The sequence below is a fragment of the Pelobates fuscus genome, chromosome 3 (genome assembly GCF_036172605.1).
Source record: "Pelobates fuscus isolate aPelFus1 chromosome 3, aPelFus1.pri, whole genome shotgun sequence".
NCBI classification, from domain to species: domain Eukaryota; kingdom Metazoa; phylum Chordata; class Amphibia; order Anura; family Pelobatidae; genus Pelobates; species Pelobates fuscus.
The window spans coordinates 177,327,412-177,346,363 of record NC_086319.1 but is presented as its reverse complement, the minus strand read 5'-3'; the positions used below and the strand labels follow the sequence as shown (position 1 = coordinate 177,346,363).

Below are 18,952 nucleotides of genomic sequence, written 5' to 3'. Positions count from 1 at the left end.
CCACTGGTGTGGTGAGTATATCCATCAGATGGAGGGTTATGGTTTGTCCGGTACTGCTTTGGATATGCTGCCTGTACCTACAATGTCTGCTATGCCTGCATTATAGAGTACTTCTGCTATACAAGTGCCAAGAATGGATGAATTTGATGAGACCTTGATGAAAGCTGCTGATGATGATTCTTGGCTTGCACAGCTCACTGCAAACTTTACAATCAAGCAAACATGCTGTAGTGTACACCCTGGACCAGCCAAACATGTCTCGGCATCCCAGCTGCCTATTTTACGCGGCCACCAACCTAGGCCGTGCGCCTGTAGGGTAAACTCATATCACATGACCCACAACCTTTGTACTTGGTTTGCGTCCCTGTAAAAGTCACATTGTTTGTTGACTGGGGCACCTGGAGCGTCCACATCGATAGACTATGTGTCAGCTCTATAACAGAGTGGGGCTGGAGGAGCCATCCATTGGCATATCTCTATAGCATTACTTACCTGGTCCTCGTGCCGGCCAGGGTTTTCTGTTTGGGCCGTGCACCCGAACGCCATAGCTGTTCACGCAGCCCATGTAGGGAAAGGATCTCCAGAGGGGCCATGAACATCGACTGTCATATGCATTCCGTGCCCCGACCTATAAAGTAATGAACACTGTTCACGGTCCGAGCATGTTCTTAAAAGAAAAGTGGATGTCCCACTGTGTGTCATCTCTAACCTCTCCTACCTGCCGAGCTCATTTTGATTCTTCACTAAAGCAAGACTTAAAACAATTGTAATCCTGACACGTATATGAATGTATGTACTCCGCAGGACTGTTCTGCCATATATTCCACACAAACTTCACACAAAGAAATCGTCCATATACCTGTCTAGTTAAGTATGTTTAAACCACCATACAGATGTTTAAAAGTCAATTACTTTCTTGTTCATAAAAATTGTGCTGTTGTACCTGCCACACTGTAAAATACTATGAAAAAGCCTGCAGTTGCTGTTGTGGCTCTGCAAGCCTGTTGTTAATGCATGCACAGCAAAAATAAAGAATTGAAAAAAAAAAAAAAAAGAAAAGTGGATGCATCATGATTCTAACTGATCCATGTCAGTCTGGCGCTCCCATTCATGCATTCAAAGCACCACATAGTATTTAACCCCTTAAGGACCAAACTTCTGGAATAAAAGGAAATCATGACATATCACACATGTCATGTGTCCTTAAGGGGTTAAACATTTCTGACCCTTTTTGCTTTTCTTTATTGTGGTTGCTGTTCACAGTATCCTTTAGTGCGTGTCTTGGTTCATAGTGTTTTCTGGTATGGACCTTGGCTTTGTTATTGACCCTGAGTTTCTTTTTAACATTACCTGTGCTGGATTTACCATATACCTGACCTTGGCTTCTTCTTGATTTCACTGTCTTTTTGTTATCCTGACTTAGGCTTGTTATTTAACTATAGTTTCTACATTTATTACGCTAATTCAGACCATTCTAAGGCCAGTAATACATTTATTCTAGTCTTAAAGGGACACTATAGACACCAAAACAACTACAGCTTAATGTAGTTGTTCAGTTGTCTATACCATGTTCCTACAGGCCTTTTGTTATAAACAATGCCTTTTCAGAGTACAGAGGGCCCTAAGTAATAAAAGGGGGAAATCAATCTTTTGTTCCCCCTAGCCCCACCCATTAGCGACAGGTGGTGACCCTAATTGATAATTGGGGATCCCTCCCTAATTGATAATTGGGGGTCCCTCACAGCCCTACACATTAGCAGCAGGGGGGGGCCCTACGTTGTCCCCCTCTTCAGCCCCCACTCATTAACGGAAGGTGAAAGGCCTAAGTGATAAAGGGGAAATCTATTTTACCGCCCCCAACACCCATTAGTGGTGGATGCCCTAAGCGATTATGGGCAGGAACCTATTTCCCCCTCCAGCCACCACCCATCAGCGGCGGATAGGGACTAATTGTAAAAATAACTACCTCCAAGTGTCTAGGGGCCCCCAAGGCCCTAGGCACCTACGCAATAAAGAAATACCTTACCCAACTCCTCTCACCCTAATAATATTGGGGGGCGGGAGGCAATAAACTTAATTCTTTAAAAATAAAAAAAAATTACCATTAGATGTCTTCTTTCTTCTAACATCTTTTTTCAGCTCCAAAAATGTCCAAATAAATCCATAAAGACCTGTCTAATTATTAAAATAATCGCAAAAAAAGATTGCAAAAAATGTTGCTGGACACCCACTGGACACCCACAGCCCAACCTCCCTCTGGAGGTATGGCTAAGACAGGGATTATACCCTTCTTCTATCTATACCAATTAATTTCAACATTGGGAGCTGTAATAAGCTAAAAGTAGTCAACTGACACTTTCATCCAATCACAGCCACCCATTACTGCTCAGGCTAATGCTTACACAGAGCAGCACAGAGGGGTTGGCTGCTTCATGCATAGCATGAAAACATTAAAACTAATTTAACTCTAAATGGAAGGACAGCACCAAGGAACTGCAAACACTATAACCACTTCAATGAGATAAAGAAGAAGTTACAGTGTCTAAATTGCCACATTAATCTTGGAATTTGAAGGGTAAATGCCAACAGATAATTATGGTAATATTGCCCATTGTATTTTTACAGTTCCGCTGATGCTAATATTAGATCTACTTTTCTGTATATTTAACAGATAAATATTTGTATGATGTAAGAAACAAATCAAAGGAACACTATGGGGTCAGGAACACAAACATGTATTCCTGACCCTATTGTGTTAAAACCACCATCTAGCCTCCCTGGACCCAGCTTGCCTCCCTAAATATAGTAAAATCGTACTTGTATTCAATTTGGTAGCTGCTGCCTCTGCCCCTGATCTGCTTCTGTGTGCTGACATCATCAGACGTGGTGGCCTGAGCCAATCACAATGCTTCCCCATAGAATTGGCTGAGACTGTCAAGGAGGAAGATCATTGGCAGAGCCAGCACAAGTCAAACACAGCCCTGGCCAATCAGCATCCCCTCATAGAGATGAGTTGAATTAATAAATCTCTGAGAAAAGTTCAGTGTATGCATGCAGAGGGTGGAGACACTGAATGGCAGTGCTGCTTAGTCTGCAGCATTGCCCCAGGAAGCACCTCTAGCAGCCATCTGAGGAGTGGCTTTAATGTAAACACTGCATTTTCTCTGAAAAGACAATGTTTACTGCAAAAAGTCTGAAGGGAATTAATATTCTCACCAGAACAAATACAATAAGCTGTAGTTTTTCTGGTGACTATAGTGTTCCTTTAATTTTAGAAATCAACACCTCTTCATCCTGCAACTGGGCAAAGCCATCTTAACTCCCTGTCAAACATTGTTATAAGCTCTGTCCTTTGATCCTGGTGGTCAGCACAAATAAAACATACAGGATAATTGAAAAACAAAACAATATTTCTTCTTCTCTCTGAATTTGCCATGTCTGTATTGGACATTTGATAAATAATAATAGGGATGTGCATGGGAAAAATATTCGGTTTGGTTCGGCATTCCGAAATTTTGGACTTCGGCACTTCGGTTCGGCATTCCAAAATTTGGCACTTCGGAGCTTCGGCACTTCAGGAACTTCGGCACCTCAGGACTTGGGGTAAGTGTAGGGTTAGGGGTAGGGTTAAGTTAGGGGTAGTGTAGGGTTAGGCATAGGGTTAGGTTAGGGGTAGGGCTAGTGGTTGGTAGGGGGGTTGGTTTAGGGGTAGGGTTAGGGGTAGAGGTAGGGTTAGGATTAGTGTTAGGGGACGCTTAGGGTTAGAGGTAGGGGTAGTGTTAGGGTAGGGCTAGTGGTAGGGTTAGGGTTAGAGGTAGGGTTAGGTTTGGGCTTGTGGTAGGTGGGGGTTAGGGTTAGGGTAGGGCTAGGGGTAGGGTTAGGGTTAGAGGTAGGGTTAGGGGTAGGATTAGGGTAGGGTTAGGGGTAGGGTTGAGTTAGAAGCCGATTTAGGGTTCGGAGTAGGGCTAGCATAGGGTTAGGGGTAGGGTAGGGGTAGGGGTAAGGTTAGGAATAGGGTTAGGGTTACCCTACCCCAACCACTGACCCTACCCTTAACCCTACTCCAACCACTAAGCCTACCCCAACTCCTAACCCTACCCCAACCCTCTCTTGTTTTTCCAGTTTTTAGAAATCCAAAGCACTTCGGAAATTCTGCAATTCGGTTCAGCATTCCGAAATTCTGAACTTCAGCGGTTCGGTATTTCGAAATTCGGCACTTCAGACATTCGGAAGCATCCGAATGTCCGAATTTACATTCGGAACAAAACGAATTGCACATGTCTAAATAATAATAATAATAATAATAATAATAACAAAGTATTTAACCAGGAAAGGAACATTCAGGTTGCTCCGGTTTTCAAGTACGTTGTGGGGATGTTGCGCCATATCCAGGGGATGCTACTAATATTATATATATTTATATATACATATATTTATATGTATTTATCATGAAAAAGCTTAGCAGAAGTTATAGGTGAATTTCAATCTTATATTGAATGGTGTAAATTCCAGAGAAGCAACAGTTCCTTGGTAAACATTATTTTAAATAGTTATTAATTACTAAAAGAAGAAACTGTGTTGTGGGAAGAACCTTTATTTCTTTACAGTTATTAATTAAACTACAAAAACCCAGAGTTTAAATAAAAATAATGGCGAGATAATTTAATTTGAGGAGTTAAATTTGCTTAACTCTTCAAAGACTAATTATATACCTAAGCATAAATAATCTTCTTAATATAATATGCTAAAAACAGCCAGTAACTACAGGCAATGGCAGTTAAGCTGCAGACACACAGTCAAGGGTCATTACCGACATCGGACGGATCCGGTTCAACTCATCTGTCAGTGTATCACCCAACAAAAAAGTGTTGGGGAAAAAAAGAAACACTCCATAGTACTATTTGAAATGTAGGGAGTGCACAGTAGTGTACAGCTACACAAGTCATCAAACTAACTTTTGACAGGTGCCCCGCCCCTTTTTAGTAAACCACGCCCACTGCGCAATATAACCCCGCCCATTGCGCATTGTTGTGTGATCCACCCCTTTTTGACTAAACCACGCCCATGACACCTTATGGGCCCCGCCCCTAATACATTTTTATTTTGTCAGGTGCCCCACCCCTATTTATTAAACCACGCCTGTTGCGCAATATGACCCGCCCATTGCGCGACGATGTGTGTACCGCCCCTTCTTTACTAAACCATGGCACTAAACCACAACCATGGCACATTACGTCCCCAGTGCTATTTTTGACGTAGTAACGGCCATTTTTATGAGTCCACACACACGGCGTGTTATGACCACGCCCATGATCTTTATTACATATTAGCGAACATTTTAATGAAGCCACATCACGGGGTGTTATAGACACGATACAATGTTCATAGAGTGTGCCACCATATGGTTGTATGAGGTATTACATTCTTTGATTGGATTTTTTACATTTATTTTTAATTTCATTTAGAGGAAGGATATTGCTGAGTAAAGGGATTGTGTCTGGGCATGTTTTTGAAAGATGTGTCTGGGATCTTTTTTAAAGTATAGAACAAACACAGAGGACAGATTTATATAAATCGGAGAAATAAATAAATGCCAAATTAACTCATATAGCAATGTTTATTAGACAAAAAAAAAAGTCAATGCAATATTCACAGGAAAAACAATAATACAATATCCGCAGGAAAAGCTATAATACAATATATGTAGGAAAAGCAATAATCATCAAATGTATTAGTCAGAAAAGCAAGGAATAAACATCACAAATTCAACCAATCAGCAGGATGCTTTAGTATACGTGGGCGCTTCTTAGGTAGCAAATAGCCGTGAGATGTAGTTAATCCCGGGGTGCTAAAATAAATATTTGGTAACGATTGTCTCTTTTGAAAATGGGGTGTTATGTCCCGAGTCTCACTTGGAAGGCTCTGCAATTTCAATCGTTCCAAATAGTCTCTATTTGATGTGTTGCCCACAACTGTAGATGGTATGTTCAGGTCAGCCATAGCCTGAAGAAAAGTATCCCAGCCCAGAGGTAATTTACGTACCGTAACATTGTGACTCTGGGTAACACTACGTACCAAATCGAGTATGCTGGATCCCGGTACAACAGTGTTTTTATAAACAAATTCACCCTTATCATTCCAAGCGGTAATGTGCTTAAATTGAGACATTCTACTCAACAACAATTCAGCATTTTTTTTATAGCGGACATTTACATTATTAACAACTTCATGAAATACAGCGTCTGAAACATCAGAGACTCCAGCAGCATGAGGATGTGCTACAGGGGTGTTTGGTACTGAGGATTCTCCAGGAGGTAAGAAAAGTGTCAAGCCCAACTTTTCGCTTTCACTCTGTTTAGCACGTACCAAGTATTTATGCAATATAGTGGTATACCTCTTTATCTTCTCATCATCCGACACACCTCTATTTTGAAGAATAGACATAATCTCATTATCTAGGTTCTGAGTGACAGACTCACGAGAGGCCTCAGAGCTCTGAGTGGTTCGCTGTATTAGGTCTAACTCTTGTTTAGACACTAAGTACTTTTTCTCAGCATGGGCCATTAACGGTTAGTCAAAAGACCGGTCAGCAGAGGTATAGCAAATCCCAACAGAGAGCCAATAAATCCTCCAGACTGTTTAACCAACTGCTTCTTCTTACTAAAAGACACCTTTTTGTTGCTCAGTGCTTTTATATTTTTTCGCCACTTTTTTAGCTTTTCTACTTGTTGTTGTGATAAAGGTATCTTACCTTTAAGGGTATTAAGAGCAATTTCACATATAGCCGTGACTAAATCATGAGATGCGGAGCATAAAATATCTTTTTTCTGTGATGGCGAGGCACTTATTAGACTTTGTAAAGCCAACCAATTGCGACGTATACGCATAGACATCCTTACAGGCTCTGAGATTCGGCAGGGAATGACCTGTTAATGGTATGTTATCGGCTTTTAGAGGGCTGTTTGTTATAAGTATATGCCGAGGGAAGGTCGGGTGGGAAGAGACCAGTTCTTAAGCGGTACTCTTCGAGGGTTGTAGATCTTAAATCTACAAGTAGATAACCATAAGATTTGCGTGTGGCATCTTCAAAAGCATCTAGAAAAAATTGTGATTTACCGGGGTACATTTGGCGGGCCAGAGTAGTGATTTGCAGTTTATCTCTTGGGTTCTTAAAAAGTACCATATATTTAGTGTTTAAAGCTATAGTACGACTTTTTTTACCTTGACAAAACACATTCTGCACCAGATACATAATACTCAGATTTCTGTGGTGCACATACTTGGTAAATGCTTTCTCAATTTCTGAACTCTCACTAGCAGCCTCCATTAAGTCATCAACAATAGTCAAATTTACTCTGTTAGGGGGAAACAAATTATCGTCATTAAATGTTGTGGGTAAACCCTATATAAAACGAATATTTGGGGTTGTGAGTAATAATTCATCATAAAGCACTTGCCAGCAGGCATAAAACCAAACAATGTTATCAGGAGTGTGCGACATTAATGTGGTAGCATTCTGTAAACCTGTTTGACAAAATAACTTTTCCCTGAATTAGAAGGGCCGGCCAATATGCATGAAAAAGGATGTTGTAAACGAGTGTCCATGGTGAATGGTTAGTAACCAAATGGGAGAGTGGTAAAGTTGTCGACCAAATATCTTTTTGTATAAACACACTTTTGTGTTTTCTGTAGTGGTCGCGTCTCTATCTGCCAAAGGAGTTTATTTCTGACAATTGAGGTCTGTCGTACCACTATTCTTTTCTGTTCATCAGGGTCTGAGTGCAAGGGGTAGTCCAACACCAGGTCTTTTAAACTGTCAAAGTTAATCAACTGGGCATTACTGGCATGAAGCGTTATGCCTTTCACCTTTAGAGATGTTTTATCCGTCGATAGTTTGTAACCATAAGTCTTGGGCCCTGCAGATACAAACTCTGTAATGTGTGTGTCACAGGGTATTTCACTAGTCAGCTCGCCTAGATAGTCCCCTAGAGGTGGATTCCAGTCACCCGCTGTACTAACAAAAATAACAGAGTCAGTGTCGTGGTAGAGACATCTCTCATTAAGACGGTCTAAAACATTATACAGTTCAAGTCGTGCATAGGCGGTGGTAAAACATGCAATAAATATATTGGTATTGCGAGACGGACTGTGACAGCCCTGGGCGTACTTCCAACTGAGCATGGCTGTGTCATCATTTATGAATGACAGAGAAGACACCTCATATTCAGGTAAAAATACATACCCAAAAAGCTTGTCAGGATCAGATACAAGACTTGTGGTTTGCAAATTAGGTTTCTGACCAAATTTGCCCCATAAAGAATTAAGAAACAATTTGGCAATCTGTCTTTTTGCAGGGTTTACTTCTATTTTCTCTGGTCTTAACAAAATACCCTCTTTAGCGTAATAAGCATCGATGTATTGGCGTCTTTTTTCATCAGTCGTACACCATTCAGGGTAACCTGAGGATTCCTGTTTATCCCTAAGGTGCACCTTTATATACTTTTCAAATAACGTATCGGAAGAGTAAGGAAAGTGCCAAATCTCAAAGATTTTTCCCAACCTGTAGCCCTTAATCAGGGCTTGTTGTATTTCAATAGTGCACCAAGTACCTGTCAAAGATCGTTCCTCCTCATTATGTTCACAATGTGTTGCACCTGACAAAATAAAAATGTATTAGGGGCGGGTCCCATAAGGTGTCATGGGCGTGGTTTAGTCAAAAAAGGGGCGGATCGCACAACAATGCGCAATGGGCGGGGTTATATTGCGCAGTGGGCGTGGTTTACTAAAAAGGGGCGGGGCACCTGTCAAAAGTTAGTTTGATGACTTGTGTAGCTGTACGGACTACCCCTTGCACTCAGACCCTGATGAACAGAAAAGAATAGTGGTACGACAGACCTCAATTGTCAGAAATAAACTCCTTTGGCAGATAGAGACGCGACCACTACAGAAAACACAAAAGTGTGTTTATACAAAAAGATATTTGGTCGACAACTTTACCACTCTCCCATTTGGTTACTAACCATTCACCATGGACACTCGTTTACAACATCCTTTTTCATGCATATTGGCCGGCCCTTCTAATTCAGGGAAAAGTTATTTTGTCAAACAGGTTTACAGAATGCTACCACATTAATGTCGCACACTCCTGATAACATTGTTTGGTTTTATGCCTGCTGGCAAGTGCTTTATGATGAATTATTACTCACAACCCCAAATATTCGTTTTATATAGGGTTTACCCACAACATTTAATGACGATAATTTGTTTCCCCCTAACAGAGTAAATTTGACTATTGTTGATGACTTAATGGAGGCTGCTAGTGAGAGTTCAGAAATTGAGAAAGCATTTACCAAGTATGTGCACCACAGAAATCTGAGTATTATGTATCTGGTGCAGAATGTGTTTTGTCAAGGTAAAAAAAGTCGTACTATAGCTTTAAACACTAAATATATGGTACTTTTTAAGAACCCAAGAGATAAACTGCAAATCACTACTCTGGCCCGCCAAATGTACCCCGGTAAATCACAATTTTTTCTAGATGCTTTTGAAGATGCCACACGCAAATCTTATGGTTATCTACTTGTAGATTTAAGATCTACAACCCTCGAAGAGTACCGCTTAAGAACTGGTCTCTTCCCACCCGACCTTCCCTCGGCATATACTTATAACAAACAGCCCTCTAAAAGCCGATAACATACCATTAACAGGTCATTCCCTGCCGAATCTCAGAGCCTGTAAGGATGTCTATGCGTATACGTCGCAATTGGTTGGCTTTACAAAGTCTAATAAGTGCCTCGCCATCACAGAAAAAAGATATTTTATGCTCCGCATCTCATGATTTAGTCACGGCTATATGTGAAATTGCTCTTAATACCCTTAAAGGTAAGATACCTTTATCACAACAACAAGTAGAAAAGCTAAAAAAGTGGCGAAAAAATATAAAAGCACTGAGCAACAAAAAGGTGTCTTTTAGTAAGAAGAAGCAGTTGGTTAAACAGTCTGGAGGATTTATTGGCTCTCTGTTGGGATTTGCTATACCTCTGCTGACCGGTCTTTTGACTAACCGTTAATGGCCCATGCTGAGAAAAAGTACTTAGTGTCTAAACAAGAGTTAGACCTAATACAGCGAACCACTCAGAGCTCTGAGGCCTCTCGTGAGTCTGTCACTCAGAACCTAGATAATGAGATTATGTCTATTCTTCAAAATAGAGGTGTGTCGGATGATGAGAAGATAAAGAGGTATACCACTATATTGCATAAATACTTGGTACGTGCTAAACAGAGTGAAAGCGAAAAGTTGGGCTTGACACTTTTCTTACCTCCTGGAGAATCCTCAGTACCAAACACCCCTGTAGCACATCCTCATGCTGCTGGAGTCTCTGATGTTTCAGACGCTGTATTTCATGAAGTTGTTAATAATGTAAATGTCCGCTATAAAAAAAATGCTGAATTGTTGTTGAGTAGAATGTCTCAATTTAAGCACATTACCGCTTGGAATGATAAGGGTGAATTTGTTTATAAAAACACTGTTGTACCGGGATCCAGCATACTCGATTTGGTACGTAGTGTTACCCAGAGTCACAATGTTACGGTACGTAAATTACCTCTGGGCTGGGATACTTTTCTTCAGGCTATGGCTGACCTGAACATACCATCTACAGTTGTGGGCAACACATCAAATAGAGACTATTTGGAACGATTGAAATTGCAGAGACTTCCAAGTGAGACTCGGGACATAACACCCCATTTTCAAAAGAGACAATCGTTACCAAATATTTCTTTTAGCACCCCGGGATTAACTACATCTCACGGCTATTTGCTACCTAAGAAGCGCCCACGTATACTAAAGCATCCTGCTGATTGGTTGAATTTGTGATGTTTATTCCTTGCTTTTCTGACTAATACATTTGATGATTATTGCTTTTCCTACATATATTGTATTATAGCTTTTCCTGCGGATATTGTATTATTGTTTTTCCTGTGAATATTGCTTGACTTAATAAACATTGCTATATGAGTTAATTTGGCATTTATTTATTTCTCCGATTTATATAAATCTGTCCTCTGTGTTTGTTCTATACTTTAAAAAAGATCCCAGACACATCTTTCAAAAACATGCCCAGACACAATCCCTTTACTCAGCAATATCCCTCCTCTAAATGAAATTAAAAATAAATGTAAAAAATCCAATCAAAGAATGTAATACCTCATACAACCATATGGTGGCACACTCTATGAACATTGTATCGTGTCTATAACACCCCGTGATGTGGCTTCATTAAAATGTTCGCTAATATGTAATAAAGATCATGGGCGTGGTCATAACACGCCGTGTGTGTGGACTCATAAAAATGGCCGTTACTACGTCAAAAATAGCACTGGGGACGTAATGTGCCATGGTTGTGGTTTAGTGCCATGGTTTAGTAAAGAAGGGGCGGTACACACATCGTCGCGCAATGGGCGGGTCATATTGCGCAACAGGCGTGGTTTAATAAATAGGGGTGGGGCACCTGACAAAATAAAAATGTATTAGGGGCGGGTCCCATAAGGTGTCATGGGCGTGGTTTAGTCAAAAAAGGGGCGGATCGCACAACAATGCGCAATGGGCGGGGTTATATTGCGCAGTGGGCGTGGTTTACTAAAAAGGGGCGGGGCACCTGTCAAAAGTTAGTTTGATGACTTGTGTAGCTGTACACTACTGTGCACATAGTAGAATATTTAAAGGAACTCTCAGTAGCAGCTCTAGACTTTGTAACATGAGGTCTCCACTAACACCCATAGTGAACAAAATAGGGTTTGCATTGTGTGTGTATAAGGAGCTGTAGTGATATTAAAGTGTGGGATCTTACTGCTTCTGCGTTGTGAGCTGTCTGACTGTAGTTATAGCATAATTTGCAAACAAAATGAATTTGCAATAAACAAATCTACTTTGCAATTATGCGAATTGTTTACACATGATTGCCGGGTATGGTTACATAGCCTGACAGTCTTGTATACAGTGTGAAGGGGTTATAGAAAACAAAAATGAACATTTTGGTTGTGCAAAAAAGCTTTTAAAAAATAATTTACCAAATAATAAAGTTACAGATAAGGAAACAGTCTCATTTCCCCAACATATATTCTATAATCTTTGTAATATTAGATTTATTATACATGTTGCCACTTTACCTTTGCATTTCCCATACCACACCATCTTCTCATTGCAGCCATTGACATACACACACACACACACACACTAATACATGCACACATATAAATACTAATATACACACAAGCATGTATACACACTAATTCACACACATGCATACATACACAAACACACTGATGCACAGAAAAATATACATTGACAAATACAGATAACCAGTCACAATGTGTATCTGGCTGTCTGTATTTCTGAGTGTTTCTGGCACTGTCTACCTATGTATAAGCCTGAGAGTGTCTGACAGATAGTATCCTTGTGTGTGAATGTATGTCTCTCTGAGAATGTGTTTCTGGGACTGTATGTGTGTGGGGTAGCTGCTTGCAGTAAGTTGTATGTATGGAGGGCTGCCTGTGGCCTTTGTGTATTGTGGTATATCGCAAAGCTATGTTTAATGACTGTGTATGTATGATGAATGTCTTCATAGGGTGACTGTGACAGAATGAGTAAAGGGTTAACTGTTGCACAGTGAGTGTTACAGGGTTGGGGTGGTGAATGTGACAGAATGAAGGATGGTAAGTGTGATAAGATTGGGGAGTGAGTGTAAAATAGTTGGGGGTGGGAGTGTGACAGGTCAAGGGGAGGTAAATGTGGCATGAGTAGAGGGGTTAATGTGACAGGGTAAGTGGAGCATGGTTGGGGGGGTGAGTATCACAGAATTGGGGGTAATGTGGCATGGTTGAAAGAGGTAGTGTGACAGGTCAAGGGAAGGTGAATGTGACAGGGTTAGAGGGGTTAATGTGGCAGGGTAAGTGGGGCATGGTTGGAGGGGTGAGTATGACAGAATTGGGGGTAATGGTTGGCATGGTTGAAGGAGGGAGTGTGACAAGGGAGGGGAGGAGAATGTGACAGGATTGAGGGGGTTTATATGACAGGATGATAAATAAGTAATTTATTGTATTGCACTTACAAACAAAAGGTAAAAAGCAGGCATATCTCCACTCAGAGTGGTATTTTCATAAGAGGCATCTGATATCTTGGAATGTGGAGCAGCCCACAAGCAACCAAAAGATGGAACAGCAATAATGGCAGAATAAATATAAAATAAAAGTCCAACAATCCAACGCGTTTCGTCATGTGTAGTGGACTTCTTCAGGGATATGAATGTACATTCTGCAATTCTTCTGATTAAATACCACCAGCATCAACAAAAGATACGGTCCACCTGTATTCGGCGTCTGTTCCAGGTTGGAACGCTATACATACTAACTGACAAACCGGAAATACGTCACAAATAGACGCACAAGGAATACAGCTTTGTATTCCTAACACCAAAATATTCCTTTAAGGTTATCTACATTATCATTGATTTTCAGCCATGCGCTGATGATTATGGCATTTTATTTGTATTTTGTTTTGGTATCCACATCTGGAGATTCCACCAAAAAAAGTCTTTAAAGAATAGAGCACATTAAGCTTGTTGGGACGTTGTTATAATTCACTTGTCATCTACACATTTGAATACATTTAAATGCAAGATGAAGGTGACCTGAAAAATCAAAATGAATGATAACCGTAGATTTTATTTTGTTGTTGTTTTTTTTATTTTAAGGCGCACAAGTCTGGCGCTATGACCCAGAGAAGGATATGGCATTTACGGAAGATTGGAGAAAAAAGAAGTATCCGCAGCTCATTTCTGAGGCATTTCCAGGAGTTCCAAATCCAGTGGATGCAGCATTCTTTGACAGGAAGGATCGTCTCATTTATTTTTTCTCAGAAAATAATGTAAGTTGCCTAGTTAACTCGAAAAGATTACAAATGTGAGATGAGTGCATGTATATCTTTGTTATTGCAACATTGTTGATCCTAAATCTGCCTGAGAAAAAAGTAGCAATAAATGAATGATAAATTAAACATATGCTACTAGAATAAATCTGGGATCCTTGCCGACTAGAAAAATTCTGGGATCATTGCCGAATGAGGATAGGGACCACTCCGGTCTCATAATAATGTTTGCTCATTTGTACCGTTAAAGAGGGTACCTATACAATTTGCAAATCAGACTGATCACACCCACAGGGGAAGCTCTTCTGGCGGCCGCTAGGGGAGCAGGCTGTTCTGTCTCTGCTCCCCCTGCCTCGAGCTGCACGCTAGAAGAGACCGGGGGGGGGGGGTGGCAAGACATTACATGTCTTACATAGTGGATGCAACAATAATGGCGCAATGACTTATGGGGCTGGCATAGATTTATTTTTTTCCAGGGCTGCTTTGTATCCCCAGTCCGGCCCTGAGCTGAAGTGGTCTGGGTGCCTATAGTGGCCTTTTAATAGCAGACCAGTGGATACAATAAATATTTAGATTTGCACATACAGTAGATAATGCCATTACATATTAGTTATACAGAAATTGCAGTTCCATTTCAATTGAAGATACGAGGCAGATATTTTCATAGACTTAAAATGTTGTAACTCTCCAGAACTATAGAGGCGGTTAAGGCAATTTCCTTTAAAAAATGTGGGGTGGAAATGTTAGCTAAAGAAAGTGCTATCAGTGGACTGGAGATTAAAGGTTGTTTACATAACTGGACCAGGCATGCTTCTCAAGTAGCCTGGAAGCTGGTAAAAGTAAAGTGTTTGTGAATAAGGAAGGTGAAGTGTGCATTTCTCTGTGAGATCTGACCAGGTCAATTCTTTAACAAATCCTAGTTAAGAGTAGTATAGTTCCGTTTTCATGCATGCAAATGAATTCATTATTAATATTGTCTATGTTACAGTTTTTTTCTGTTGCTTGCCTTCTCAGAACCTTATAATCTTCTTTGCTTTTTGAAACTGTTCTCTTCTTAGGTAACTGCGTTTAGCATTGAAAGGAATAAAAAAGTGGAGCATTACCCCAAACGCATCATTGATGTATTTCCGCCAGTTGATCCCACAGATCATCCTAAAGCCTACATCGATGCTGTCTATTTTTCCTACACTCATATGTCAACATACTTTATTAAAGACAAGTACTTCTGGAAAGTGGTCAGTGATCAAGAAAGACAGGCCAATTCATCACTGCCTCTCAATGGACTTTGGCCCAAAAAGAAAATCAATTCTAAGTGGTTTGATATTTGTGATGTCCATCCTTCTGTCCTCTCACTGGGAACATAAACAAGAACCGTCATGCTTTGTGTGTACTAGCACTTCAATGGAAAAAATCAACACTTTGTTTATAGAAAAAAAATTCTATCTTCTCCCAATGCTGAACTATTAACAAACAAGCCAGTCCATCCTGGCAGGGCTAATGAACTAATGAAACGGCAAAGTCTTTAAACATAGTTTGGACCAGTTGTTAAACACTTGCAATTGTTTATCTCTTTTTAACCCCTCTGTGACAACTGGTTTGGCAAATCACGACAGTTTTAAAAAATCATGCATTACAAAAGTTCAAAGTAGATCTCTCATTTTTTTTCCTCTAAATAATAAAATTATTCTCGTAAATCTTTTAATATGTTACAAAGAACATGGCTCCACCATTTCCATATGTGGCTCTGCTGTTGATCAAAAAGAAGGTAGCAAATTACAAATGTAATTTAAAAAAAAATGTAATGCCAGAAAAATTTAAAAATGACTCCAAACATCGCAAATATAAAGGCCTCTGATATGAAAATGTGCATGTGTGCAGTGTTTTTCCATATGTGAATGTTGTGTATAACTAGTATTCGAAAAAAAATGTATTTCTGTGTGTAGTGTGAGGCTTGTTGTGTAGATGCACAGCTTGTACCATACATGTATTTATGTGTGTAGAATAGATATATGTAGTGTACAGAGGCATGTATATATAGTGTGGGGAATGCATGTATATTGTGAGTAGATGGATGTATGCAGTGATTACATATATGTATGTTGCATGTAGTTATATATAAGGTATGTGTACATGAATGTGTACTTTGTGTATGAATGCATGTATTTTGGTATAAATGCATAAACAGGTGTACACTATAAATACATTTTTACAAATTATTTTTTTCTCATATTGCTGATTTTTGCTATACAAATAGGAATTAGATGTCCAGCTATATATTAGAATATGGACACATGATACATGCACATTAAATTACAATTTGAAAACTGCAAAAACATATTGCCTTTCCTTTTCGGTCCCATTTCAATGATATTAGTCTAATAACCTTCCATATTGTAGTGCATTTCTCAGCATCCTTGACCAATGATGTAAATCCATCTTCTCTTCCAGTCCCTGTCTCTTCATCTCCCGAGTCTCGGCCCAGCAGCAATTTTACTTAGGATGCTCTGTATCATATGTACATCACTCCACTGTGCCAACACTGATAGCTGGTTAAGTTGATGTGTGTATCGTTTACAGTTACTTTTTCACCCCTATACTCCGAAATTAATTCTCTTTCCATTTTCCCCTTTTTTTCCCACTAATCTCCTTTTCCCTTTCATACTCAGTCAGCCACATCTACTACCTTCTCTCCCAGCCAGCCATATCTCCAGTCCTCATCACCTTTTTAGAATATATATCTCTTTCCTTTCTCTTCTCTGCTTTTCTTCCCCAGGCAGACATATCTGCAGACATCTTACCTCTTCAATCACCTTATATGTAACCCTCCTCGCTCCACTGAATCCCCAATCACACATCACCAGACTCATTTTCTCTCCCCTCCAAGATCTATCCTTGTTTGCCCAGACCCTCTCCGCCGTCCTCCTTGCCCAGTCCCTTTACTGCCACAACGATTCCCTCCTCTCTCACTTCCTTCATCTTATAACCTATCCCCTCGCTCTTCTCCAACCACAGCCAACTGATTATTCAACTCATTCCCTCCTCTCCATGCCCACAGACCTCTTTGCCTACCCCATTCCCTCCTATGACTGCCAAGCCAACTATTGTCTGCTTAAAATGAATAAACCTCCTTGTGCTAACCCTTTCCTCCTCAGTAACAAAAAGATAGACTTCTCTAATAGAGTATCTCTCCTATAACAAATCCTACGATTTCCTCTTCAGCAAGGTCATCACTTGGATATCTTAGACAATCCTCTGTCTCTCACTGAAGTCAACAATAGACGTAACGTAAATAAGCAACACTATAGAAGTATATCAGTTTACATGATGTAACACATCTGTCAATTTGGCCCACTTTTTTAAGACATAAAAGACAGCCAACCTGCTTTTTTCTGGTGTTGTCGATGTAGGCCAACATTTTTTTTTTTTTACCAATAATATGGTTTTCCTCCAGTACTGTACTCTCTTTGTACACACATATGTATTCAAATGAAAGTCCATTTTTCTCATACAGTAAGTTAACCCACTTCAATTCCTCAGCCAATCTGTCATGTAAGCCACAAACCAGATAATAACTTAAGGGAGTTTAATCACTAACCCAGGAAATGAATTACAGTCAAAGAGAATACTAATTGAGCCAAAACGACACATTGGAGAAATTCTCTAACAGTTATATTTTGATTTTAATCCCCTGGTTATTTGTACACAATTCCTGGTTTGGTGAAAAAACTAATACTATTTTTCTTCTGAAACTGCATTTTGTAATGATATTTTTTTGTAATGATTTTTCTGACCCAGTAGTTTAATGCTGCTAAAATGTAACTGGAATTAAAAAAAGAAACTGAAAACAAGAAAAACTAAATGGAAAGAAAAAAAAAACAATATTTATTTATCCATTTTGCAAGTATTTATGTTTATGTTTTGTAAGCCTTTATTTTTATATCAGAGAGGATAGCAAAATTATGCTCGCCTCCTTTTTTATCTATAATATGTGTAATAATTAATCACTCGACAATGATGCAAAGGGACTTCATGTTTGATTAGAAACAGAGGTTTTATGCGTTGCTTTAACAGATTGGTAAGAATGAGTATCAGTTGTTTTCTTATTTTATGGAAAATATACCATTCTTTAAGCAGGGTACTGGATAAGATGTTTAACTTAGAGTACAGATTATCCAAGTTATTAGTGCTATTCACAGAAATCATCAAATATATGTTCATCATTATATATTTGAGTAATTGTACCTAAAAATATGGTATGTTGTGTTTCTTTTTAAATGAACCAATACTGAAGTGCATACACAGTATACAACAGTACAATGTTCAGTTTGAACCGGAAGTATGCTTATTGCACATACTATAACTCTTTTTTAATGACCCTAAAAGTTTTTGACGTGACAATTAATGTTGAGAATGGAATCACTGGTTAACTTTCTCCCTGGCATAGTCCTGAATTTGCTTTCTTTGGGCGCTTCCTACGTTTGATTAACTTACTATTAATATGACAATCACCTGCTCTAATTTTAATGATGAGCTTGGTGTAGATAACATAATCATAACATATATGGTTAACATGTAACTTCCTTAATAAATGAAATGGAAATATGAAGTTGTCAATTATTTTTGTTCTTTTAAATCCAGCTTCTTTAATTATTTGAAATTGGAATGTTGTCACTGCCTTGAATGAAGAAGAAAGCAAGAATTGATTTAAGAGTATGTGTATGAAAAAGAAAGTAAATAACATTTAGTTAAAGGAACACTTCGGGAAGAATAACAACTCCATCAAAATAAAGTTGTTATGGTGCCTGGAAGTTATTGGTGCTTTCTTACCTGAAGGAGTTAAACCATTCACATACTGTTTAAAGGACCACTATAGTGCCAGGAAAACATACTTTTTTTCCTGGCACTATAGTGCCATGAGGGTGCCCCCACCCTCAGGGTCCCACTCCCGTTACGCTGAAGGGGGAGGAAGGGGCTAATCCACCCTCTTCTTCCGTCACCGGCTGAATGCGCATGCATGGCAAGAGCCGC

The 18,952-nt window shown here is 39.6% G+C and overlaps 1 protein-coding gene across 1 annotated transcript in view; it reads left to right on the top strand.

Moving 5' to 3' along the window:
- Positions 1–18,526, top strand: part of LOC134602655 (matrix metalloproteinase-21-like) — a 79,862-nt gene extending 61,336 nt beyond the window's left edge. The window contains exons 7-8 of the mRNA XM_063447763.1: positions 13,752–13,924; positions 14,983–18,526. Of these exons, the coding sequence (XP_063303833.1) occupies positions 13,752–13,924; positions 14,983–15,288 (479 nt within the window). The 3' untranslated portion in view covers positions 15,289–18,526. The remainder of the gene's footprint in view (positions 1–13,751; positions 13,925–14,982) is intronic.
- Positions 18,527–18,952: the final 426 nt, after the last annotated feature.